The 25,383-nt window shown below is 47.4% G+C and overlaps 2 protein-coding genes across 5 annotated transcripts; one reads left to right on the top strand and one right to left on the bottom strand.

Moving 5' to 3' along the window:
- Nucleotides 1-493: 493 nt before the first annotated feature.
- On the top strand, nt 494-20,185 carry TMEM269 (transmembrane protein 269). Of its 4 annotated transcripts, none has more exons than XM_053401062.1 (9): nt 496-601; nt 5,969-6,029; nt 10,992-11,056; nt 11,919-12,122; nt 13,414-13,561; nt 14,818-14,915; nt 16,839-16,982; nt 18,133-18,333; nt 19,154-20,185. In XM_053401062.1, exons 5-9 carry the CDS (start codon nt 13,512-13,514, stop codon nt 19,261-19,263), a joined length of 603 nt encoding a protein of 200 aa, XP_053257037.1. In that variant the 5' UTR covers nt 496-601; nt 5,969-6,029; nt 10,992-11,056; nt 11,919-12,122; nt 13,414-13,511; the 3' UTR covers nt 19,264-20,185. The 4 variants fall into 4 exon arrangements, with proteins under 4 accessions (XP_053257035.1, XP_053257037.1, XP_053257036.1 ...); XM_053401061.1 differs by having other exon boundaries at nt 11,922-12,122; XM_053401063.1 differs by lacking the exon at nt 11,919-12,122.
- Nucleotides 20,186-21,692: 1,507 nt separating this feature from the next.
- Nucleotides 21,693-23,437, bottom strand: SVBP (small vasohibin binding protein). The gene is made up of 2 exons (XM_053401070.1): nt 23,218-23,437; nt 21,693-22,052 (listed from the first exon to the last, which is right to left on the bottom strand). Exons 1-2 carry the CDS (start codon nt 23,377-23,379, stop codon nt 21,966-21,968), a joined length of 249 nt encoding a protein of 82 aa, XP_053257045.1. The 5' UTR covers nt 23,380-23,437; the 3' UTR covers nt 21,693-21,965.
- Nucleotides 23,438-25,383: the final 1,946 nt, after the last annotated feature.

Here is a 25,383-nt window from a genome sequence, read left to right on the forward strand (position 1 = left end):
GCCGGGGGTGGGTGGTGCGGAGAGCTTTACTCCCGGGAAGGCGTGCAGGGCTGGGCCGCCGTCCTCCGGCTCCTGACCAGCATAGAACCGGCTCGATATTCCTTTGGGGGCTTCCACGCCCGTGGAAAAACCAACCAAACGCATCTCGCCTTTTTTTCCTTTCCAAGCTGCAGCGCCTACGAAAGGGGTGTGCGTGTTCCACGTGATTAACGGCATCAACAACTCATCTGCATAATATGCAAATGACTATGCAAATGAAGGAAGTGGAACAGGGCGCTTTGGCAAGGGATCTTTCTTTAATCCTTCCTTCCCCCCGCGTCTCCCTCCGCCTCCGCTGGCAAGGCGTCCGGAGGCCGGAGGGGCGCGTGGTGGCGCGGGCTTGGACCTCTCGGGGCGCAGTCCAGAGGCGAGGGAGACAGACGATGGGGGGTGTAAAAGGGTGTCTACCCTAGCCACGCCCCTTCCTGTGGAATTTTTCTGGGTCTGGGGAAGGGGGGGGAGGAGGGGAGAGATGCGCAACATATAAGCTGCAGCCGCAGCGTTGGACCGCATCAGCAGCTCTCGGAGAGGGTGAAAGCGGCGTCGCACCGGATTCGAGTTGGTGAGTGAGTGCGCGCCGGAGCTTCGATCCCTTTACTCAGAAGCTCAGTCGGCAAAGCAGGAGACGCTTAATCTCCGGGTCGTGCGTTCGAGCCCCACTTTGATTCCTGCGTGGCAGGGGGTTGGACTAGATGACCCTTGGGTCCCTTCCAACTCGACTAGGATTCTGTGTGCGTCCGAGAGAGAGGAGAACACACAGAATAGCTGTCAGACCCTTGTCCAGCCAGCTCAATATTGTCTACACAGACTCTACACTGGCCGGCAGTAGCTGTCCAAGATTTCAGGCAGGAATCTGTCCCTCCCGTCTGGAGATGGCAGCGGGGATTGAACCCGGGGACTGAACCACTGAGCTACGGCCCTTGCATAAATTCCGCAGGGAATCGTCTCCTGGGGATGGGCGCAAGGCAAGCGCGGTGACGCGTAGCTCCGTGCGCCCTGGGCGCAGCGCTGGGCGCTTTTGGAGAGACGCGTCGTAGCTCCAGTCCTGGCCTGCTGGTTGGCGCACGTCCTCCTTAAGGCGATACACACCCCCTGGGTGCAACGGGGAGGGAGGGACGGAGGCTGCCCCCAGAAGCGCCCCGGAGAGTAGCAGCAGCGGCAGTCATCTGCCCGCCCCCCTCCCGCAGGGTGTGCTATATCCGCGGGATATCCGCGCCACCTTAGTTGGGCATCGCTTTGAGAGGGTGCCTCCTCCGCCGCCGCCCACGCGCCTCCAAATCTCCTGGAGGAGGGAGAGAGGGAAGAAGAATGTTGCTGCCAGTGCGGCCCCCCCATCAGGAAAGAGGGAGTCAGAAAGGGCACTTTGCACCTGCTCAGAAGCGGTCTACTGCGGAGGTCAGGACCCCACTGCAACTCAGAAGAACCCCTTTTGCTAAGGGCGGTTGGGTGGGATCGCCAATTGAAGCCTCCAGCTGCAGAGGCAGTCTACCTTTCAGCTTCAAGTGCTGGGAGAGGTTGGAGGGGGTGGACTCTTGCTTTCTCCTGAGGGATTCCCATTGGACAACAGTGAAGATGCAGGATGCTCAGGCTGGTCAGATAGGGCTGCTTTGGTTTTCCTGTGCTTTGATACCCTGAGATGAAATCGGGAGCTGGGAGAGAGGCCTGTCTTTCTCTAAAAAGACAATATCAGAAGAGCCTGGCTGCTGGATCAGGCCAGAACCCGGCCCAGCACCTTTCTCTCACAGCAGCCAGCCCCGATGCCTCTTCTGGGAAACTCAAAAGCAGGACCTGAGTGCGAGAGCAAAACTCTCCCCACTTGCAAAACTCTCCCCACTTGGTATAATTTGAAGGCCACAAACAGGTAGAAGGAGCCTGGCCATTGTGGCTAGTGGCGTTTCCCCCCGTTGCCATGGCAATAGGGTGGTGGTGCTGAGGAGAAGGACACCCTTAGGTGGGGGCAGAATTTCTAATGGCTTCTAGCCTGGAAGAATCTTTAAAGGTGGGGTGAGCTGCCATGGGGCATCAGGCTTCTGCTGGCTGATGTGATGCCCTTGTGCCCTGTCGCCAGACTCCGACTCCCGTCATCCTCAGCGGCTAAGCTGGCCAGTGATCAGCAAGTATAATGCTGGGTGTTGCAGTCTAGTAATACAGTGGTAAAGGTAAAGGGACCCCTGACCATTAGGTCCAGTCGTGGCCGACTCTGGGGTTGCGGCGCTCATCTCACTTTATTGGCCGAGGGAGCCGGGTCATGTGGCCAGCATGACTAAGCCGCTTCTGGCGAACCAGAGCAGCGCACGGAAACGCCGTTTACCTTCCCGCCGGAGCGGTACCTATTTATCTACTTGCACTTTGAGGTGCTTTCGAACTGCTAGGTTGGCAGGAGCAGGGACCGAGCAACAGGAGTTCACCCCATCGCGGGGATTCGAACCGCCAACCTTCTGATCGGCAAGCCCTACGCTCTGTGGTTTTAACCCACAGAGTCACCTGCATCCCCTTAATACAGTGGTACCTTGGGTTAAGTACTTAATTCGTTCCGGAGGTCCGTTCTTAACCTGAAACTGTTCTTAACCTGAAGCACCACTTTAGCTAATGGGGCCTCCCGGTGCCGGAGCACGATTTCTGTTCTCATCCTGAAGCAAAGTTCTTAACCCAAGGTACTATTTCTGGGTTAGCAGAGTCTGTAACCTGAAGCGTATGTAACCCGAGGTACCACTGTGTCAGGTTCGATTTTCCCCAACACCCTCCAGTGATTTCCCATAGAAGGGAATGTGCGAAAGGTTTCTTTCTGACCTGCTGGGAGAGGGAGCTGTAGCCTGGTGGCAGAGCCCCTGCTTGGCATGCAGAAGGGCCCAGATTCAATCCCAGGCATCTCCAAACAAAAAACCCAGAGCCTGCTGGACCGGTGGTATGACTTAGTAGAGAGCATCCTCTGGCGTTTTAAAATCAGCTCTTTGCTTAGAACCATGAGGACTGGAATCTTAAGGCTCAATAGCGCCGGCATGTCCATGTAGGGCCGCAAAAGACCCGTTGCCTGAAACCCCAGAGAACCTGCTGCAGATCAGTGCAGACAATACTGATCTTGATTGACTCTCTGTAAGAGAGCATCTTATGTCCCTGCGCTAGAAGGCAGCAATGTTATGTGTTGCAAAAGGGACTGGGCTCCCTAGCTGGGGTGTGTTTATATACGTGTGAGAGAGAAAATGAGTGACTGTTCCCTGGTCACCTCCCCTCGAAAAGGGTTTTATAGCATTGGAAAAGGTTTACTAAAATGGCCGAGGGGATGGAGTGACAACTTACAAAGAAAAATGGCAAAGTTTTGGACTTTTTAGGTCAGGAAGAGGTGGCATGATGGATATTTATAAAACTATGCATTGCATTAAAGGTAAAGGACCCCTGAGAGTTAAGTCCAGTTGCAGACAACTGTGGTTGCGGCGCTCATCTCGCTTTACTGGCCGAGGGAGCCGACATTTGTCTGCAGATAGTTTTTCCGGATCATGTGGCCAGCATGACTAAGCCGCTTCTGGCGAAACCAGAGCAGTGCACGGAAATGCTGTTTACCTTCCCGCCAGAGTGGTACCTATTTATCTACTTGCACTGGTGTGCTTTCAAACTGCTAGGTTGGCAGGGACTGAGCAACGGGAGCTCACCCCGTCGCGGGGATTCGAACTGCCGAGCTTCTGATCGGCAAGCCCTAGGCTCAGTGGTTTAGACCACAGCGCCTCCTGCATCCCTTTTATGCATTGCATAGAGAAAGCAAATAGAAGAAAGCTGTCCTCCCTCTCTCATAATAGTAGAACTCGTAGACTAAGCTGAGGGTTGGAAGAATCAGGAAAGTCCTTCTTCAGGCAGTGCATAGTTAAACTACGGAACTCCCCGCCACAGGAAGCAGTCATGGTTACCAATTTGGATGGCTTTAAAAGAGGATTAGACAAGGAGGAGAGGTGACTCTACTTTGCCAAGTAGCAATGCTTATGAATACCAGTTCCTGGAAACCGCAGGAGGGGAGGGTTGGTCTTGTGTTCAAATCCTGCTGGCTGACTCCCCTTGGGGGCATCTGCTTGGCCCCTGTGGGAACAGGATTCTGGATGGGATGAGCCACAAAGGCTCTTCTTATGTTCTTACATTCCAGGGGTGGGCAGAAAAGAGGAACAGCTTAAGCCAGCCCTCTTTCCTAATCGGAAAACAGGCCAGCGCTGCTTGCAGGAGGACTTTGGATGTTGGGACAAGAAGTTCAGAACAGCCTGTCCCTCCCTTTGCCGCCCACATTTCCTGAACCTGCCTCTTTCCCCGAATGGGATGCTCTGTAACTCAGCTTCCCTTTAGATCTTCCATTCTGGGACAGACGTTTGCACTCTGCAACCTCCAGACGGAGACACACCCCATGAAATGAGCTGGGGTTTCGGAAACGCAATATGCGTATGGGAGAGGGTCACTGGGTCGGGAAGTGTTTGGCGGGGGTGCTGAATGGCCTTGGCTCCTTGCCATCTCTCTGCACTCCATGGCCTCTGTCCCAGTGCCATGTGACTTCACATGCGTCAGCTGAGAAGACTTTGGTCCTGGGAAAGTGTGTGTGTTGTTCTCTCTCAAGAGGAACATATCTCTCAAGCACACACACACACACACACCCCAGTCTGATAATGGGTTTGAGAGATGCTTTTGCCTTCTTGAGGACGGGGTCTAAGACCCCGGGCTGTATCCGACTCAGAGTAAACCCACTGTGACTAATGGAGCCAGCTAACAGCAAACTGAACCTTTCGTGTCATTGACCCAGTCTGGTGCAATGCCCAGCCAACAGAGACCCAGTGGACGCCTTTTAAATGGATTTTCTATTCTGCCAGGATTATGCGGGCAATTAGGAATAAATCCAAACCGATGGATTTAAACAGGGCTATTTTTCTAGAAAAAGAGGTGCCAGAACTCTCCGTGAATGCCTCCCTTGTTCTCTTAGAATGGCAAATTGGGTTCCTGTTAGTTCCAGCTGAAAAATAGCCTTTATTTATTTATTATTTTGTTTGTTTGTTGAATTTATATACCGCCCTTCACCTGGAGGTCTCAGGACGGTTCACAGAAAAGATCACACTATATAAAATCAAAATAAAAACAATAACCCAATAACACCCACCCCAAAAAAGAACCACATTTTAGAAGGGTATCGCATGTCGATCAGGTCGACCAAAGGCCTGGTTAAAAAGGAATATCAAAAATGTTCCTTTTCAACGTTAAAAAGGAACATCAAGGAAGGAGATTATGACTAAACATCAGGAAGAACTTTCTGGCAGGAAGAGAGGGGAACCAAATCCCACGGGAAGTTGTGGACTCTCCTAGAGGGTTTAGCTACAAGCTCCCTTCCAATTCTACGATTCATAGAATAGAGTAGATTAGAACTGGACTGATAATTGACCTGCAACACTCAAGCCCAGCTTTTTTAGATTCCCCCTCCCTGGTTACAGCCGTGATTATTTTGGGTTGCCCTTTTTCTGAACTTCTCCAAATTGTGGGTGGTGAATCTCACTCATGGTTTAATAATATACACAAACCTTCCCTGGATATTTTATTCTCCCCTGCTTGTTGCTTGGCTGAAGTTCGTCATCTGAAATCTAAGGCTGCATAGGTTTATAGCCACACACAAAAAAAAACCAATTCTGGGAACTGTAGTTTATTCCCTGCAGAGCTACAGTTCCCAGCAGCCTCTGCAAAAAGGAACTTGGCACCTGTAGTTTTTCCTTTGCAGAGTTACAATCTCCAGCACCTTTAACAAAAAGAATCATGCGGACTGTAGTTTACCCTTCACAGTGCTGCAATTCCCAGCAGCCCGTACAAAAATATTATTTTTTGGGAGGTCTATTTTAAGTGTATGGTGTTCCCACTGCCTGAGAACCTGGCTAGTGACTCCCTGTAAATCTCTAAACATCCTTTCTCTTCTCTCAAGTTACAGAGTGCAAGGTCCTCTTGAAATCCAGCAAAGATGTGGATGCTGTCTCCCCCTTCTGGTGAGTCTCAAATATAGCTCAGTTTCCCACTCACTCTTCCTGGGCTGTTTCTTACTCGTGGATGGTTTTTGATGGGTGGAATAACCTTGCCCACCCCCACCCCCTGCTTGGGAACCAGAGAGGAAGGAAATTTCCCAATGTTATTTCAAAAAACGTAGTCTTGTGACTTGATTTGAATTGTTCTGGCAGCCCCTGTGCTGAGGAATGCTTCCCCATGGAGGCGCTTCTGACACCTTTGTTGCACTGCGTCTTATGCTGAAGACTGCACCTCTTTACCCTGGCCTCTGACACATGAAACACACGCACTGTATTAGAAGACAGCCTGCAAACTGTGCTCAGCTGATTTCAGTGTTCGGATTGCATCTTGATAGCTCAGTTGGTTAGAGCAGTGTTTCCCAACCTTTGGTCTCCAGCTGTTTTTGGACTACAATTCCCATCATCCCTGACCACTGGTCTTGCTAGCTAGGGATGATGGGAGTTGTAGTCCAAAAACAGCTGGAGACCAAAGGTTGGGAAACACTGGGTTAGAGCATGGTGCTGAGAACACCAAGGTTGCAGGCTCAATCCCTGTAAATGGATCCTGCATAGCAGGGGGTTGACCTAGATCAGAGCTCTTCAAACTTTTCATGTTGGTGGCACACCTTTTAGACAGGCATCATTTTGCGACACAGTAATTCAGTTTTGCAGGGACGCGGGTGGCGCTGTGGGTTAAACCACAGAGCCTAGGGCTTGCCAATCAGAAGGTCGGCGGTTCGAATCCCCGTGACGGGGTGAGTTCCCGTTGCTCGTTCCCTGCTCCTGCCAACCTAGCAGTTCAAAAGCACGTCAAAGTGCAAGTAGATAAATAGGTACCACTCCGGCGGGAAGGTAAACGGTGTTTCTGTGCACTGCTCTGGTTCGCCAGAAGCGGCTTAGTCCTGCTGGCCACATGACTCAGAAAGCTGTCTGTGCACAAACATACCCCAGCCAGATGGGCGGGGTATAAATAATAAATTATTATTATTATTGTTATTATTACTACTAGTACTACTACTACTTGCATATGCAGAAGGTATTAAAATATAAATTAAAGGAATTGCAGAAAGAGGGGGAAGGAAGTCAAATTTTGAAATGTTAAATTGATTGTAAAACTAATGAAATGTATACATTTGAAAGTATAAATAAAAAACTAAAGAAAGAGAGAGAAAGCGAAATCTCCAGGATATTAGGTTGTATCCAATGCTAGCCCTACTCCGAGCAGACCCATTGAAGTTAACAGACACAGCTGACTTGGGCCCATTAAATATATCTATGACTCCCAGGCTGAGGATCCACCATATGTCCTTAAAAAATCAGCACCCTTTAGCTGCCAGTATCAAAGGCTGGTGCCATCAGTTTGTTGCAGATACTGTTTACAGTCAATCCGTTCTGGGTGTCTCCCACATTCCCAAGAAGGCAGAAGGGTCAAGTGGTTGCAGATATCTGTGAAACATCCGTTCCTCTCTGGTTCCTCTCCCTTCCGCTCTGTCCTTGGAGGTTTTCCACGGAGCTCTCTGATCCCAGGCACAACCCGTTCTTCTGAGCTTCGACAAATCGGAACTGACTTAATTATGATTATTTTCTACGACTCTTTCATTACTTCAACGGCCATCAGCCCCCTATGCATAGTATAAGTACAGAAACCTGCCTCAAATGGCACGAGTTGGGATCCAGTTTGCCGAGGAAAACTGGCTACGCTTATATATTTGTTGCTCAGAAAAATCCTAGAGCTCCTTCAGAATTCACACCTGGTGTGATCCGGTTTGCCTGAGGTTGTGTGAATAATAATAATAATAGCATGTGGGTGGATTTTTGCTTTTTTCAGTTTGCTCCAGTGCAGTTATAAATAAGCAGAATGGTGAAACATTTGGGGAAGGGGGCATTTGAACTGTGGTCCAAAACAGTTGGAGGACATTGGGGAAGACTGGACTGCAAGGCTTAAAGGAAGGCAGGATGCTGTGTCTGTTTGGGAGGTGGGAAGGCAATGGAATTTGGGGAGGGATCTTATGGCGAGGAAACAGGGATGGATACTAAGCGTTGCCAGACCTCCACGTCTGACCTGAAGCCTCCAGGGATGCCTAGCCTCCTCCAGGCGGCAGGTGCAGGGCTTGAAATCTCCAGGTGGATGAGAGAGGCTTGAATAATACATTTAAATATATTAAGAAGGCTGTTTATGCAGCCTGCAAGCTTCAGCCCAGCAGGAGCTGGCTACAAATTATAGCATAGATATTTGGGCAGGTGTGTGTGTGTGTGTATCTGTATCTGCCCATGTCCTCTCCCAATTAACCTCCGTCTCTCGGGCCTGCCCCTGTGACATCACTGCCCTCCCCTGTCCCAATTAACCTCCATCTCCAGGGGATGCCCCTCTCCTGTGATATCAGCAGGGGATGTCCCTAGGTCTCAGGTTTGGGATGCTGCTGACAACCCAAATTGGGACCATGAACTACACAAAGGTCCTTCTGTTCATCTGGGCAACGCCAAAGGATTCCCCCGCTTGCCTTGCTTTCGTATCTCAAGATCGGCCTTCAGATCATCCAGTAGCCGAGTCCGACTCACATGTGGCATGATGCTGCCTTGGCCCATCTAGGCTGACTGGCAAGAGGCCCTCCAGCAGTTTCAGGCTGGAGATGCTGCTGGGGAACGGAAGCTGGGCGGCTTCTGCATGCCAAGCAGATGCTCTACCGCTGAGCCAGGGCCTCGTCCCAAACAGAGGGAAAGGAAAGGGCTGTAGCCCAGTGGCAGATCACCTGCTTGGAATGCAGAATGTCTCCGGCGCAATCCTCAGCAGCATCTGCAAGGAGGTCTGGGAATGTCCCTCTCCCTGCCTCAAAATGTGTGGACTCTGTTTTTACGGAGCACTGCACAGTAGCACCCTCTACATAAAGCCCAGGTGTTGCTGGACTACAAATCCCATCTGCCTGGCCAGTTGTCGGAGATGATGGGAGTTGTAGTGCACCAATCCCTGTTCAAGATCTGCCAGTCGATACCTGGGAAAGCCAGCTGGTTGTAAATGCAACAGAGACCAGGCTAGCCCTTGCAAACTATTATGGGATGGGCATTATGAGAAGCGGGTATGTTGTAACACTGATGTCCTTCCCACCCTTTCCTTTGACATCTCCCTTTCCACCCATGAACTGCCTACAAGGACTGCCCCATATTTGCAGCCAAGTCCCAGAAGCAGCCAAGTCTCTCTCCCCCCCCCAAAGGCCCTCACTGGTCCACTTTCCATCCAAATTCAAGAGCAGCTTTCTGCTCCTTTTGCCAATAACGTTCAGCCAGCCAGCATTAAGTCTGTGGAGAGATGGGGTGGAATCCAGAATTACGGGTATGAAACAAACAGGGTTTGTTAATTGCCTGTTGCATTGTTATCCAGTGAAACTGGGGCTGGGGACATTGCAAATGGGAGCCACTGGTATGTCTTCAAGCTGCCAACTCTTGAGTTTTATCTGCAGCTGATAAAACTGCAGAGGCACAAAGTCCTCTGGTTTCGGGTAAAATACCTGTGGCCTGCCTTGTTGTTTGGGGGCAAGGCACAGATATTTGGGGACACCGACTCTCTCCCAGTGATGGTGCGAAAACAGTCGCTGTTATCCATCCCTGGCTGGAGCAGTTGACTCAGTGATTCTCTCCAAGTTCACAATGCAAGTACCTGCAAGTTCCGAAGCGAAGAAAGTGTGCTTGAAAATGTTTTCAGCTGTGTGATGTAAATACAGTGGTACCTTGGTTCTCAAACTTAATCCGTTCCGGAAGTCGTTCCAAAACCAAAGCGTTCCAAAACCAAGGCATGCTTTCCCATAGAAAGTAATACAAAATGGATTAATCCGTTCCAGACTTTTAAAAACAACCCCTAAAACAGCCATTTAACATGGATTTTACTATCCAACGAGACTATGGATCCATAAAATGAAAGCAATAATCAATATACTGTACTATAAAAGAAATAAGACAGTATTGTAGATGATTTAAAAAAAAATCTTACCTGCACTGATGATAGAAATTTTATCCATTTTCGCAGTCACTCAATCAATCAATCAATCAATCAATCAATCATAGCTGAACTGGGTCCCACACAGTCACAAAAACAAATGAACTGAAAAAGCCTCAAAAACAAAACCGCAAAATAAACAGCAAAAACAAAAGCACCAAACTTAATCTGTTCCAGAAGTCCGTTTGACTTCTGAAATGTTCGAAAACCAAGGCATGGCTTCTGATTAGTGCAGGCGCCCCAGAAACAATAGCTGATAACCGCATCGGACGTTTGGCTTCCCAAAAACGTTCGGAAACCGAAACACTTACTTCTGGGTTTTCAGCATTTGGGAACCAAAGCATTTGAGAACCAAGACATTTGAGTACCAAGGCGTTTGGGAACCAAAGTACCACTGTATAGAAGTCAGTCCCTTTGGTGGGAGCACCAATCTAGTTACTGCTGGATAGTGCTCTCAAGTGAGGAAGGGTACGCTTGATCTAAAGTCCGTCACTAAAAAACCACCCTTATTTTGGATGGCGGGCTCTATACCAATTAATCACTGTTATTCAAGAGTCTGAACTGTTGGTTTTGGGAGAAAGGAAGGGGAGTAAGAATGAGGTGGTTGTTAACTTAAGCACACACACAATTGCTGCCCCAACGATCGGTTCAGCTCTTGAATGAGCAAAATGCATTTCGGGGTTTTTTGCATTGGGTAGAGTTCGGAGGAGGGCATCTGTTCAGGGGTTGGTCTAGATGCCCACTGGTTTCCCATCCAACTCTACCATTCCATGATTCCATCAGGTTCTTTTTGATCATGACAGTTTGGTGGGTGCCCAGCGGTGGCAGAGGGATGGGCTCAAGCAGTTGTGTGTGTGCCTGTGTGTGTGTGTGTGTGTGAACCCAGGTTTCACATTCCTGGGTGATTTTTTAAAAAATTATTTTTTTCGGGGTTGCTCTGATCTGCTGTTTTCTTTCAGATGAAGAATCTCGCGAACTTTCCGGGATTTGGAAACGCGACAAGGGCAGGGTGCAAAACGTGCTAGTAGGACATGTCCCTTCTCACACTTTCTCAAGAGTAGACCGCTCCCCCTTGGGGTTATGATAAACTATAATCTATTGTTAGTGTTAGTGAGTCGGGCTGGTAGTTTGCTGTTGTTGTTTTTTATGAATTGTGAGTGGCGCTGGTCTTTATGTGTAAAATTGGGTGGGGGAAGAATGAGAAGAGAAGCATCACTAAGAACAAGATGCTTTTAAGAAACAAGATCATCACAGCGCTGGGAGACAAAAGCTAACGGGATGGGCTGAGCTATACCTTTGCATGTGGGCTGCTGTTCGCTTCCTTCTGTGCTGATACCTCACCTTCTGCAAAACTTAAAATGCTTCTTACTGTGTTTGGTATAAAGCCAGCTTGGTACCATTTTGGGCCATGGGGATCCCACTTCCAGATTTTGCCTGCATGGTTTTGCAGTTCTGCAAAGCACCTTGCCACTTTTAAAGGCTTCCCTGGGTTGGGTTGGGAGGCAGTAGATGCACCCAGGAAGCAAGATTCACTGGCACAATGTTTGCTAACCAGGGTTAAGGCTGAAGACTCACCTGGCCCAGCAGTTAGGGAGGGGAGGTATACCCTAAAGCTGTACAAAGTTCTTGGCAGGCTGTGCTTATGGGTTCCCCCACCCCAAAGCATGGGGGGGGGAAACACAACTTAATGCGTGCCCAATCTCACAGGGGTGGCATGGAGCTGATGCAACCATGAAGGGAGGTTGAGCATGCCTTAACAGTCCATGTTAATCTATGGAACTCCTTCCCACATGAGGAGTTTAGAGGGCTTTAAAAATATTAGACAAACTGCAAGCGGGGAGAAGGCTCTGGTGCTCGAATTCTGCTTACCCACTGTCCTGATCCAGCAGGCTCTTCTCATGCACTAATGGGAGCTAACACCAGGGGGTGCTGCTGGGATCATCAACCACCCTCCAAATGGCCAGTGTTTTGGAGGCTGCCCAGTCGCAGGAGCCAAACACCCGTTGACTTTTCCTCCTGCTGCTGCCTTTTGGGGCTTACGGAAAATCTCCCTTTCAAACTGAGAACAAAGCGATAACTTTAAAGTCCAGGTAGATCTCGATCTCTCTCTTACAATTTAGCAAATTGTAGGATAATAATAATAATAATAATAATAATAATAATAATAATATATTTATAACCTGTCCATTCGGCTGGGTTTCCCCAGCCACTCTGGGCCGCTCCCAACAGATTAAAAACGGAATAAAACATCAAACATTAAAAACCTCCAGGTACAGGACTGCCTTCAGATGTCTTCTAAACGTCAGGTAGTTGTTTATTTCCTTGACATCTGACGCTTGGGCGTTCCACAGGGTGGGCGCCACCACTGAGAAGCATAGCTGTCAGCTTTTGCCTTTTTTAAAGGGAAATTTCCTTATTCTGAATAGGATTCCTCGCAAGAAAAGGGAAAAGTTGACAGCCATGCCAAGAAGGCCCTCTGTCTGGTTCCCTGTAACTTCACTTCTCACAGGGAGGGAACCGCCAGAAGGCCCTCGGAACTGGACCTGAGTGTCCGGGCAGAACGATGGGGGTGGAGACGCTCCTTCAGGTATACTGGACAAAGGCCATTTAGGGCTTGCTTTAAAGATCAGCACCAACACTTTGAATTATGCCTGGAAACGTACTGAGAGCCATTGTGGGTTTTTCAGGACTGGTGTTATGTGGTCTTGGTAGCCATTACCAGCCACCAGTCTAGCTGCTGCATTCTGGATTAATTGCAGTTTCCGGGTCACCTTCAAAGGTAGCCCCGCATAGGGTGCATTGCAGTAGTCTAAACGGGAGATAACCAGAGCATGCACCACTCTGGCCAGACAGTCTGCGGGCAGGTAGGGTCTCAGCCTGTGTACCAGATGGAGCTGGTAGACAGCCGCCCTGGACACAGAATTGACCTGCACCTCCATGGACAGTTGAGAGTCCAAAATGACTCCCAGACTGCGCACCTGGTCCTTCAGGGGCACAGTTACCCCATTCAGGACCAGGGAGTCCTCCACACCTGCTCTCCCCCTGTCCACCCAAAACAGCACTTCTGTCTTGTCAGGATTCAGCCTCGATCTGTTAGCCACCATCCATCCTCCAACTGCCTCCAGGCACTCACACAAGCAGGTCTGGCCCTCTCTTTCCAAAAAGCATAAATTCTGGGGTGGTGATCTGCCCGGTCACCCCTCCACTCAGCTCCCATTGGCCACTTCCCAACATTCCCCTTAAGGGATTGGAGGAGGGCAGATGGGATGGAATTTTAATGCACCCAATTTTAATGCCTGCCCCTCTTTGGGGATGTATGCTCAGCACATAGGGAACATCTCTGCCTCTTCTTGCTCACTCCTTCACTCTGCCGCCTTTTAGGTATATTCCAACACACCAAGAAGCTGTTCCTGAGCGATCAGGCCGGACGGGCGCAGGCTCTGGAGTTCCTGCGCCGGAATGTCGCCAACTCCATCTCTATGGCCAACCTGGTGATGGGACTCTCGTCTGTCCTTTGCAGTCTGAATGGGTAAGCCACACCCTGGGCATGTCCTCCAACATTTCTCCTGTGAAACTAGGGGTGTCTATTCAACAACAACAACAACAGCCCACTCATCTGACTAGGTTGCCCCAGCCACTTGGGGAGGCTTCTGTTGTAAGAAAAAGCCTGCTCCTTTTCCCTTATGGGGTATCCAAGAGTCCATATAGAGTCCTTAAGTGGGTTCCCTATCGGTAGGAGAAAATAACAGAGGCCAGCCAGAGAATATTGAGAAGCAAAGCAGCTAGTAAGCCTGATCTTTATCCAACTGTTGCAACAGGGTCCTCACTCATAACATGCATGGTGTGCACGCCCTTATATAGACTTTTGAAATTGCCCACCCTGTACCCCAAGACCACCTCCCAAAACATCATACATACATCACAGAAGGAGGCAGTCTACAGCAAAAATCCTGTCTGCCAGGATACCTGGCAATGGTCACTGATTGCTTTACCTGGGCAGCCTGGCTATTCTTTTGTGATGGTAAATACCTGAATTCCTGAATCCAGGTCACAGGCTCACCCTGTTCATACACAAATACACCCTTAACACAGGTAGGAAAAGACAATGGAGAGGTTTTCCTATTTCCTTCCTCCTTGCAGAGAAATGTTTGAGGTCAATTTGGGAGAGTCCAAATGGTTTGGGAGAGTCAAAAGTGGCTTCAGGATTGCTCTCCTGTACTATTTCAGACGCATGGTTTATATACTTACGTATGTGTTTAACTTGTAAACTTATGAACATTTGATTTATATATTTGAGACCTTAAATTCCTATAACACTTCCAACATATAAAAAAAATATAAACAAGGGATTGAACATTTAAAAACTTCCCTATACGGGGCTGGCATCAGATATCTTCTAAAGGTTTTATAGTTAGTTATCTCCTTGGCTCGGGGGGGGGGGGGCGGGGGTGTCGCATAACTCCATACCCTCCAACATTTTCCCAATTTAAATAGGGAAAAGCGGGACATTCCAGAATCAAATCAGAAACCAGGACGGATTTGTCAATCCGGGACTGTCCCTTGGAAAATAGGGACATTTGGAGGGTCTGCCTTCATCCACACAGGGTCATGTGTCACTGCGCAGGAGGTGGGGCCAGGGTCGAAGACACTTTGATAGGCCCCGACCCCCTCCTCGTGCGCTTGACCGCTCCTTGCTTCGCTTGGCGGCTTTGGGAACATTGAGGCTGCTCAGCAGGGCAGCCGTGGCAATGTGTAACAGGACTCTCCCGTCTCTCCCCCCACCAGGCAATATAATTATGCAAGCTGGCTGGTCCTGATCGGATTTTTGCTTGACCTTGCGGACGGCGCCGTTGCCAGGCAGCTGAACGCTTGTTCCGCGCTGGGTAAGTACCTCCTTGCGAAAGCCTCCACGAGCGCTCATCCGGAAGATCTCATCGGATCAGATAGTTAGGCAGGATGGCATTTGCTCGCACAAGATGTACCAAAAAGGGGATTAGAGAAAAAAATTTCCAAGGAGGAAAAAGCTAGCGATGGCTGCTCTCTGCCGGCGATGAATCAGACAGGCAGTCTCCCTTTTAAGTTTCGGGTGCCAGGTCAAAATAAGCCTCATTGCAGAAAGCTTTTGCACCATGAATGCTGTTCTAATGTCTCCACTGGGACTGTTACAGGTGCACACATCACTCGTTATGTAATATATCCATTTGCTAGTTTACTTTGGAACTCCCTGCCTCTTGACGTCAGGCAGGCTTAAAATATTTCTGTTTAGCCAAGCCTACCCAGACATTAGGGGCGCGGGTGGCGCTGTGGGTTAAACCACAGAGCCTAGGACTTGCCAATCAGAAGGTCGGCGGTTCGAATCCCCGTGACGTAGTGAGCTCCCGTTGCTCGGTCCCTGCTCCTGCCCACCTAGCAGTTAGAAAGCATGTCAAAGTGCAAGTAGATAAATAGGTACCACTCCGGCAGGAAGGTAAATGGTGTTTCTGTGCGCTGCTCTGGTTCGCCACAAGCGGCTTAGTCATGTGGTCACATGACCTGGAAGCTGTATGCCGGCTCCCTCGGCCAATAGATGAGCACCGCAACCCCAGAGTCGGTCACGACTAGACCTAATGGTCAGGGGTCCCTTTACCTTTACCTTTTACCCAGACATTTAGAAAGCTGGGGTGTCTTTGAATCCGGCTTTTAGCTTATCAGTTATTGCAATTATTTTTTGAACCTTTCATACTGTTGGGGTTTTTTAATATACTGATCATGTCATCGTTTTATTCTTCTTGCAAAGTGCTTTGAGATTATGCTGTGTTTGTACAATCAAGTGGTATGTAACTTTTATGAAATAAGTACTTTTCTGATGTTTCGAGCTATGTTTTTAATCTTGTATATTGTATGCTTTAGGGTTTTAGGATTATTATTATTTACTGTAAGCTGCTTTGAGTCACAGAATGGAAAACACAAATTCCTTAAAGAAATAAATACGCTGCCCTCTGTTGAAGGCAGTATGCTAGGAATCACAAGTGGGGAGACAGCCATCGCTTTCAGGCCTGCTCAGTTCCCCCTTCCGATACTGTACTCTTTATTTTGGGCTGGTGTCTTTATGCATTTTCTAGAGATATAACTGTATTTTTTAATTATTCTGGTACCCCTTCCCAGGCACTTTTTTGGGAAGGGGGCAGCGGGGCCACCAATATTTATTTATTGTTATTCATTACATTTATATCCCAGCTTCTCCTCCAATGAGCCCAAGATGGAGCATACAGCTCTTCCCATTTTATCCTCCCAATAACCTTGCGAGGTGGGTTAGTCTGAGGCACAGGAACTGGCCCCTCAGTGACCTTTATGGCTGCACGGGGGATTTTGAACCCTTGTGCACCCAGGTCCTAATCCAGTAGCCTAACCACCACATCACACCGGCTCTCGTTGTTATGTACTGAAGTTCTCACCCTGGGCCAGCAGGGGGATACTGTAGATAGTTTTCACTCAGGTCCACACATGCAAATAAGGGATTGAAAGTGATGTTCAGTGATTGGATAGTTACAGAAAGTTGTTACTGTTGCTTTGTAGTTGAGCTCTATATAAGTAGGTTGGCTGAACCCTTCAGTTCAGTTCTGTTTTGGCCTGTGAATAAACAAGAATCGCTGTGTCGCCTGGTATGTTCACCCACGACTTAACACTCATAATAAATTAAACCTTCGAGTTCGATGCCTTCCAGGGGGTCATACTGGAGAAACGTCACTACGTATTTTGGCCTCTACGGGGTGCTCATCTTGTCTCCTGCCCAGGGCTAACTGGCACCCGTCTTTCACATTCCGTAGGTGCCAAGCTGGACGATTTTGCTGATTTCACTTCATTTGGGCTGGCCACCGCCCTTCTCTTGCAAGCCCATGGGATCCTCGATGGGCTTCTGGTGATCGTGTATGTCTTGGCTGTTTTTACACGCCTGTGTTTCTTCTCGAGCGGTGAGTCCACAGCCGTGGCGATAACATGGCCCCTGGCTGCAGGGGTCATATTCGCTAGTTCCATATATTCAAGCAGTTTAACTTGCCGCTTCTCTTTTGATGGGATTTTATCTCCTTTTTTTGGATGGGATTTTATCTCCATTTTTATCTCCTTTGGCAATCAGCATCCTCGCTACTGTTGTTGCGTACAAAAAAAAATATTCCTTTTCTCTCTAGGAATGTCTGGTGCCATAATACCTAAGAGGAAGGCTTCAGGCTTTTTGATAAACTTTGTTTGAAACAGTTTTTTAAATTCATTATATATAAGTTCCCAAAAGCTCTTAATTTTTTTTGCAACCTCACCACATGTGGTACATCGTTCCCTCTCTCTACACCTCCAGCATAAATTTGAGTTGGTTTTGTACATTTTGGCCAATTTGCTAGGAGTGATATATACCATCCGTATAGCATCTTCATAAAGTTTTCTTTTACAGTAAAACAAGCCATAAATTTCAGTTCCCTTCTCCATAAATTTTCCCAATTCGCCATCTGTATGTTCTATCCAGGGCCGGATTTAGGTTTGATGAGGCCCTAAGCTACTGAAGGTAATGGGGCCCTTTATATGTCCAGCTGTCCTTTGTCAACAACAAATTTTCACTGTTTTTGTGTTGAATATATGCTATATGGTAATTTATGGACCTAATAAGTATCTAAAGCCATTTTATTTGTTTTTTATCTTATATTTTGGATATGTACATCTACTTTTTTTCCTTTAAATTGTTTTGGGGCCCCCAAGAGAGTGGTGCCCTAAGCTATAATTTGTTTAGCTTATACATAAATCCGGCACTGGTTATATCCAAAGTCCTTTGCCCACTGCACCATAACCGATTTTACTTCATCTTCTTTTATTTCCCAGTCTAACAATAATAGCCTGTACATTCTGGAAAGTAATTTGTCTTTATTTTTTAATAAACCTTTCTCTAATTCTGATTTTTCTGTCGCAAAACCAATGTTTTTTTAATCTCAAAGATGTCGTTCAATTGGTGGTATTGTAACCAATCTTGATTTTTGTCCTCTGCACATTAGTTTTGCATAGTTCTGCTTTGGCGCATCCACAGGAACAGTTCGCTCCCAGTCAACTCACAACCTCCCTTTCCTCTCATCTCCCTAGGGATGCCGTTCATGTACCGGGGGCTGCCCTGCCCGTACGGAGCATCTGTCCTGGCAGCCACCTACCTCCTGACAGGCGGCAACCTGCTGGTGATGCGTATCATCGCCATGGTGATGATTCTCTTCATGGTGGACCAGGGCTTCTACCCTCACGACAAGGTGCTGGAGTCTCAGCCCTGGAAGAAGGCCGTCTTCGCAGGAGGTGAGTGCAGAGCAGCGGGCCCCTTCAGCTCAAATAAGGAGGATACCCTCATGCTATAATCTCTCTCTCTAGCTATCCATCTGTCTAAAGATAATAAACCTTTCTAAGATGGGTTCGTGCAGAAACCTTGTCATCAGGTCACAGCAAAATGTTAGCTTGGTTCCTGCGTTGCAGGGGTTTGGGCTAGATGACTCCACAATTCTGTGATTCCATGATTCAGTTCAGCCTGAAAATTATGGAGAACCTGCAATCCTTATATAGTCAAACCTCGGTTGTCGAATGAAATCCGAAATGTTCGACAAACAAGGCGTAGCTTCCGATTGGTTGCAAGAGCTTCCCGCGCTCAGGCGGAAGCCGCGTCAGACGTTCGGCTTCCGAAAAACGTTCAAAAACCGGATCATTTACTTTCGAGTTTTCGAGATGAAACGTTTCAAAACGGAGCCGTTCAGGAACCGAGGTTTGACTGTAGAAATGATTTTTCCCTGCTTCTAGATTAACTTGCATGCTGGTAGCCTGGAAAGCCTTTGTCCAACAATCGTGGACAAATTGGTATTTCTTTGGTTATTTTAAATCATGTTGATAGGCTTCAATCTACATGCTTATTGTCGAAAGTCCTGGTGGGGAACCGTTGGTGGCAAATAGTCTAAAGAAACTATATCAGAATAAATGAAATTTAAAAACCAAACATGCATTTTTCGTTTTTGTGGAAACAGAATTGCATGCTGAAAATCTTTTGTTGCTTGGGGTGGGACTAGATGAACGCTGGGAGTCCCTTCCAACTTTACAATTCTGAAATCTCTCTCTCTCTCTGGCATTGCAGGCATCTTGATGGTGATGTTCTCTGCCACCTACTTCGCCTCGCTCTACTACCTGCTTTGGTCCTCGTCGTATATCTTCTTCCCAACTGCTCTGTGGAGCCACAGAGTCTAACCTTGCTTGCATGGTGTCATGCGTGGACAGACAGCAGCTTTCCACCTCGCTGTGGGGCACATGCCCAGTGGGGCCACCCCCTCCAGGACCCTAAAGACCAGCCTACCCAGCGTTAATATCCACGCATCGCTTAAAACCTTCCTAGAAACATTTCCACTGTCCTGACTAGGAACAGAACAACTGTGAGGTCTCTGCCGTAGGGGTGATTTCTGCCCTGCAAAGGCTGGGCGTCTAGGGAGCACAGTGGGTGATCTGGCTAACACTCCCAAGCCCCACTTTTGGTGTACAAAGAAATATACAGATTCTTTACATATGTATATAGAAAGAGAAAAAGATTTACAATGAGTTCAGCTTTTTTAGATTTCTATTTTTTTAGTCCACAGTTTTACTCGCTGGTGGCTTTTAAAGAACTTGGCCTCCAAATCTCGTCACCGGCTAATTTTTTTAACTAATCCAAGGATAGGCCCCTGCAGCCTCGCCACAAAGTCTTCTTTAAAGAGAGCATCTGGATTTTCAACGTACGAAGTAGCTGGATTTGAAACCTTAAAAGTTGAGAGGGCTGATGAAACACCGCAGGATCACTGCTTGTGGGGTGAAAGCTGGCCCATGGGGGAAGGGGTGGTGATTACCTCCTGAAAGGCTTGGTGGTCAAAAATAAATTGAACCCATCAAATTAGGTACCTGTATGGATCCTAGATTTGCCGTTCTAAGATTGGGTGTATCAAATACTTCTGCCAGAGAGCACTGTCAATGTTTTTGTTTTATTGATCATATTACTGAAACATTTGGAAAACTTATTTCCTGCCCCCATCCCCCAGGGGATAATATTGGAAAGGGAGATGATTTGTGTTACTGGAAATATACATTTGAGATGAGTGCTTCTGTTTTGACATTTTTTTAAAAAATAAACTTTGAAAAACACTGTTTTTGCTGTCTGGCGTTGTGTGAAAAGGGGTTTCTTTTTGGAGGGGATAGATCTGCAAGAGGAATGGAAGGTTTGGGGTGGGGAGAGACCCCCATATGGAGTAGTCTCCCAGAGAAGAGGCACCAGCTACATCAAGTGAAAAAAATGAAACCGGCTCGTTTCTGGAACTGATGATGATGATAATAATTATTACTATTCCGGGTGGCTCCCAACAGAATATTAAAAAGACGATAAAAGATCAACGTTAAAAACTTTACCTAAACAGGGCTGCTTTCAGATGTCTTCTAAAAGCCAGATAGTTGTTTATTTCCTTGACATCTGATGGGCGAGCGTTCTACAAGGTGGGTGCCACTACCAAGAAGGCCCTTGGTACCAAGAGATCTCGTATGGATTTAACAATCTGTCTCTGGAGCTGGTCTGAATAGACGGATAAAAAGGGAAAGCCAGAATGCGTGTGTGATGTTGACATGAGAGTGCTGGAGGTGAAATAGTTAAACAAGTTACCCAATCAGAACCCAGGGGGTGGAGTCAGAGGGATTATAAAACCAGCTCTAGGAGGGGCGAAGGGAGGAGTTTGTTGGGAGTTGGGTGGGAGTGAATTGGGATAGTCTGTGGGTAGGTTGAGTTAGTGTAGCAAAATAAGCTTAGTCAGAAACAGGAACTAGGAAGACAAGTAAATATCGGAGAGGTGGTTTAGTGAGTGAGAGCAGGTAGCAGAAGTTATAGGTCTGGATAGGCACCCCATGATTGTAATGGACCAATACCGTTTATGAAACCACACGCTTGTTAAACTGCCATAAATAAACAGACGTTTATGTTTCAATTTAACCCTGACTGGACTCATTATTGTACCAGGTAGGGTCTGGGTGGTGGCAGCAAGAAATAAAGTGGTGGCACAGGGATCAGTAGACGGGGACCCTGTGTGATCGCCACAGCGTGCGACAATTCGTAACGGCAGCATTCAGATTACGGATAATTTGAGTGGTACAAAGGATGTTCAAAAAGGAACGAAGGGATTGGTCAGCAGGACTGGATGGGGTGCAGGAAGAACTAAAGGAGCAGGATGGCTGGAAGATTTTTAACTATGTAATCCTGGAGCAAGAATGACATAATGCCCCACCTGCATATTGGAAGTTCCACCTGCTCTGGATTCTTCCTAATGAAGAGTCCTGCTTGTGGACTTCCTGCAAGCATCTTGGTGGTGACTTCAAGAATGGGGTGCTGGGCAGAAGAGCAACTGGCCTGATCCAGCAGGACTCTCCTTATGTCATACTGTAAGGCTGTGGTTATTGGCAATGGAAGGCTGGTGCTTCTATTGAGACCAGATGACTCAACTGAAAGCCTTAACACACTATGTTTGCTATGTAACCTACGGCTTGCTGTGAAGTCCACCTCCCATCAGCCCCAACATCTTATGAATTGTGCTGGGATTTGCAGTCAAAAGCAGCTAGAAGACACCAGCTTGGTTAAGGCTGCAATATGCTATCACAGAGAGAGCGAAGCATTTGTTTTTTGAAAAAACACAACTTTATTTCTCAAACCAAAGTAATAAATAGGATTTTTTAAAAACAACAGGTTTTCAAGGGAGAAATCCACTCAAGGAAGGTTTGGCAGGGGAACGCTCCAGTAAGGCAGTGTCAGCTATGCGGCATCGGAAGCAGAGGCTGGCTGTTCTTCCCTGCTCCTGGGTGTTCAGTTCTGCCTGGCCACTGACTGCAGCCATGGGTGGGAAAGTGCTGGTCTTCCGAGCTGCCCGTCTGGAGTGCGGCTCCCGTCCTCAGTCGCTGGAATTCTGCATCTGCTTGCAGAAGGCATCAAACTGCTGCTGCTCCAGCTCAGTCATCACCCTGTTGAGGGCGTAGATCTGCAGGCCCAACAAGGACAGCTCTACAGTTTTAATACTTAAGACTTTACACAGTAGATTAATAGATACAAACGATTTTAAAACACAGCCAAGCTTCCTACTGCAGATGCCCTCGCTACTTATTGAATTCCCTGCCACAAGAGGGTCCTGCTTAATTCAGGGGTCGACAAACCTTATTTGGGGTTGGGGGGAAGGAGCAGCCGGCCAAAGCTGTTTTCCAGGGTGAGGCTGCCGTTGCATGTTGACAGCTTCTAGAAGCCACAGGTGAGAGATGAGTGCAGGTGGGGACCAAAGATGCTCAAAGTACCCCAGAAGGAGCACAACATGTCCACAGGGTGGATAAAAATCAATGTTTTTTTAAAAATCCAGATTTTTTTAAAATTTAAATTGGATTTTTAAAATAAAATGCTTTTGGAGGATTCTAAAGATTGTTTTCTATTTAGGTTCTGTTTAGGTTACATTATAGTCCAAAGTCCAAAGGCTATTCATCAGGAAATAAGGATTTGTTCTAAGTTTTTTTTTAAAAGTTTAAGCACATCAGTTAACAAACATGGATACATATGCTATAATGTTATTGCTTCAGTTTAATACATTGTTTAAATTGTTTTTATGGAAGTGATTATTTTTCTCCTTCCAATAAAGTACAGAAGAAAAGTTGTCCAAATATAAAGTTAACTTTTTAAACCTCACAATAATTTCATTCATAATCTGTCTATGTATTTCTAATAGTGTAACCAAATCAGTAATTTTTGATATAACAGCAAAAACTGCTCTGAAAATTTATTATTCTAAAAATGAAATCTTCATCTGGTTGTAAATACTGTATTAACATTATACCAGCAAGAATGAGTCTTTCTGCAATGCAATATATATATATATATATATATATATATATATATATATATATATATATATATATATATATATATATCTTACTGACTAGTGATTTAAATCGATTTGATTTAATTCAAATCCACCCTGCCCCTCCCCTAAAGCCCCATACAAACCGATAACAATAATAGTGGCAGGGAGTTCCCCGGGTCAACTGCCGCCCTTCAAAGAAGCCAACCCGGCGGAATTTCCGCCAGTCTGCTCCCTGCCGTCTCGCGAGAGCAGCGCATGCCCGAGAAGACCGGCCGACCCCAATTAGCATGGTCCCGCCCACCTCGGCCCGTTGCCGTTGCTTAAGCTCCTGCTGGGCCGCGCGCTGCTTGGCCTTCTCCAGGCGGCTGCTGGGACCGTCCTTGCCCTTGGGAGGCGTCCCCTGCTGAGGCAGCGGGACGGGAGGCGGCGGCAGCTTCTCGCGGCGGGCCCCGCCCGGCTCCATTTTCTTCCTCCTCCCGCGAAGGAAGATGGCGGCCGAGGTAGGGACGGCGCATGCGTCGAGGGAGGAGCGTAGCGGGGGCGGGACAAGAAGCGCACCTTCGCTCGGGATTGGGGAGCTGGTCGCTCTACCCACCCACTCCTCGTCTCTATGGTGCGGCGCTCATACGTGAGGACTGTACGCATACGCGAGGACGGGTGCTGGCGGTGACATCAGAGATACGAATAGGAAGAGTTACACATTCCTATGCGTTTCCGGGCTCGCTTTGGATAAAAGCATTCTTAAATATCTCACGTTTAGAGGTGAGATATCTCCATGGAGAAATCCTTGATTTTAGCCTAGTTGTGCCCCCCTTCTCCCAAAAGAAAAAGGGGTGCCGTTGCCGCTATTCGGTTGGCCTTCACTAGTGGCCAAGCCTTTAATGTGATAGGTCCTGCCCCGCGGAACTCCCTGCGACTAGACCTTTGGCAAGAACCGTCCCTCTTTTGAGAACTGTATTCGTGCATTCCTTTGCAGAGATTGGAGTAGCCGCTAGTTTAACAATGCACTGCCTGAAAAGGGGGATTAATCTCGGGATCGTGCATTGCAGAGGGTCGGACTAGATAATCCTCCTGGTCCCTTCCAACCATACAAATCTATGATCTGTGATCTACTTGTGTTCCTTTTGCATTAATAGGTAACTGGTAAAGGCTGCTGCGTTTCTCATTGTGAGTCTTTTTGAGCTTTTGTTGTTGTTTAGTCGTTTAGTTGTGTCCGACTCTTCGTGACCCCATGGACCAGAGCACGCCAGGCACTCCTGTCTTCCACTGCCTCCCGCAGTTTGGTCAAACTCATGCTGGTAACCTCGAAAACACTATCCAACCATCTCGTCCTCTGTCGTCCCCTTCTCCTTGTGCCCTCCATCTTTCCCAACATCAGGGTCTTTTCCAGGGAGTCTTCTCTTCCCATGAGGAGGCCAAAGTATTGGAGCCTCAGCTTCAGGATCTGTCCTTCCAGTGAGCACTCAGGGCTGAATTCCTTCAGAATGGAAAGGTTTGATCTTCTTGCAGTCCATGGGACTCTCAAGAGTCTCCTCCAGCAACATAATTCAAAAGCATCCATTCTTCGGCGATCAGCCTTCTTTATGGTCCAGCTCTCACTTCCATACATCACTACTGGGAAAACCATAGCTTTAACTATACTTTTTGAGCTTAGTTTCAACTCCCCATGCAACACATTCCTGCTTCTCTTTAGAGCTGTTTCTGGTTTTCATATGTACCTCTTTGCCATTCATCCTCATCCAATCATGGAATGGTAGATTTCCACGAGACCTCCAAAGGCCCTCTAGTCCAACCCCCTGCGATCCTTGTTGATTTCGTCCCTGTGCCAAGAAGTTTTATGGAGAACCACCATGAGGTCCTGACAACACTGAAAAAGCCATAGCGTGAAACAGAGTCCGGCTGGAGGGGATCTGAGGAGACACCTCCAGAACTCCCATAATTTTATTTACATTTCATAAAATTTGCTTGGCCGCAAAACAAAACAAACCCCAGAGCAGTTTACAAACGAGATAAAATTACCAACAAGAAAAACTAACAACAGCAATTTAAAACTCTCAGAAAGTTAAAAATAGCAACAGACTTGAAACAGATGAAAACTGGCATCAACCAATAATAATAACAATTTTATTATTTATACCTTGCCCATTTGGCTGGGTTTCCCAATACCAATACCAATACCCAATACTTTTTTTCTAAAAAAAAAAAGTTTACGGGTATGGTATTCTTATTTTGACTCAAGAAATTCACCATTTTATAGTTCAAATCAGGAAAAGTAAATACAGTAAATGGACAAAAGTACAAAGATTCACATGTTTAGTGGTGTGCGTACCCCTGCGTACCTACAGAACTGCCACTACTAATTCTTTCCAGGGATTTTGCACTAAACAACCCAGATTCGCATTTTGGGTGTGTGTTTAGTTTTAATGTCCATTCAGTTTTGTTAGCATCCTTCCTTTTTCTGTACAGT

The sequence above is a fragment of the Podarcis raffonei genome, chromosome 8, assembly GCF_027172205.1.
Source record: "Podarcis raffonei isolate rPodRaf1 chromosome 8, rPodRaf1.pri, whole genome shotgun sequence".
Taxonomy (NCBI): Eukaryota; Metazoa; Chordata; class Lepidosauria; order Squamata; family Lacertidae; genus Podarcis; species Podarcis raffonei.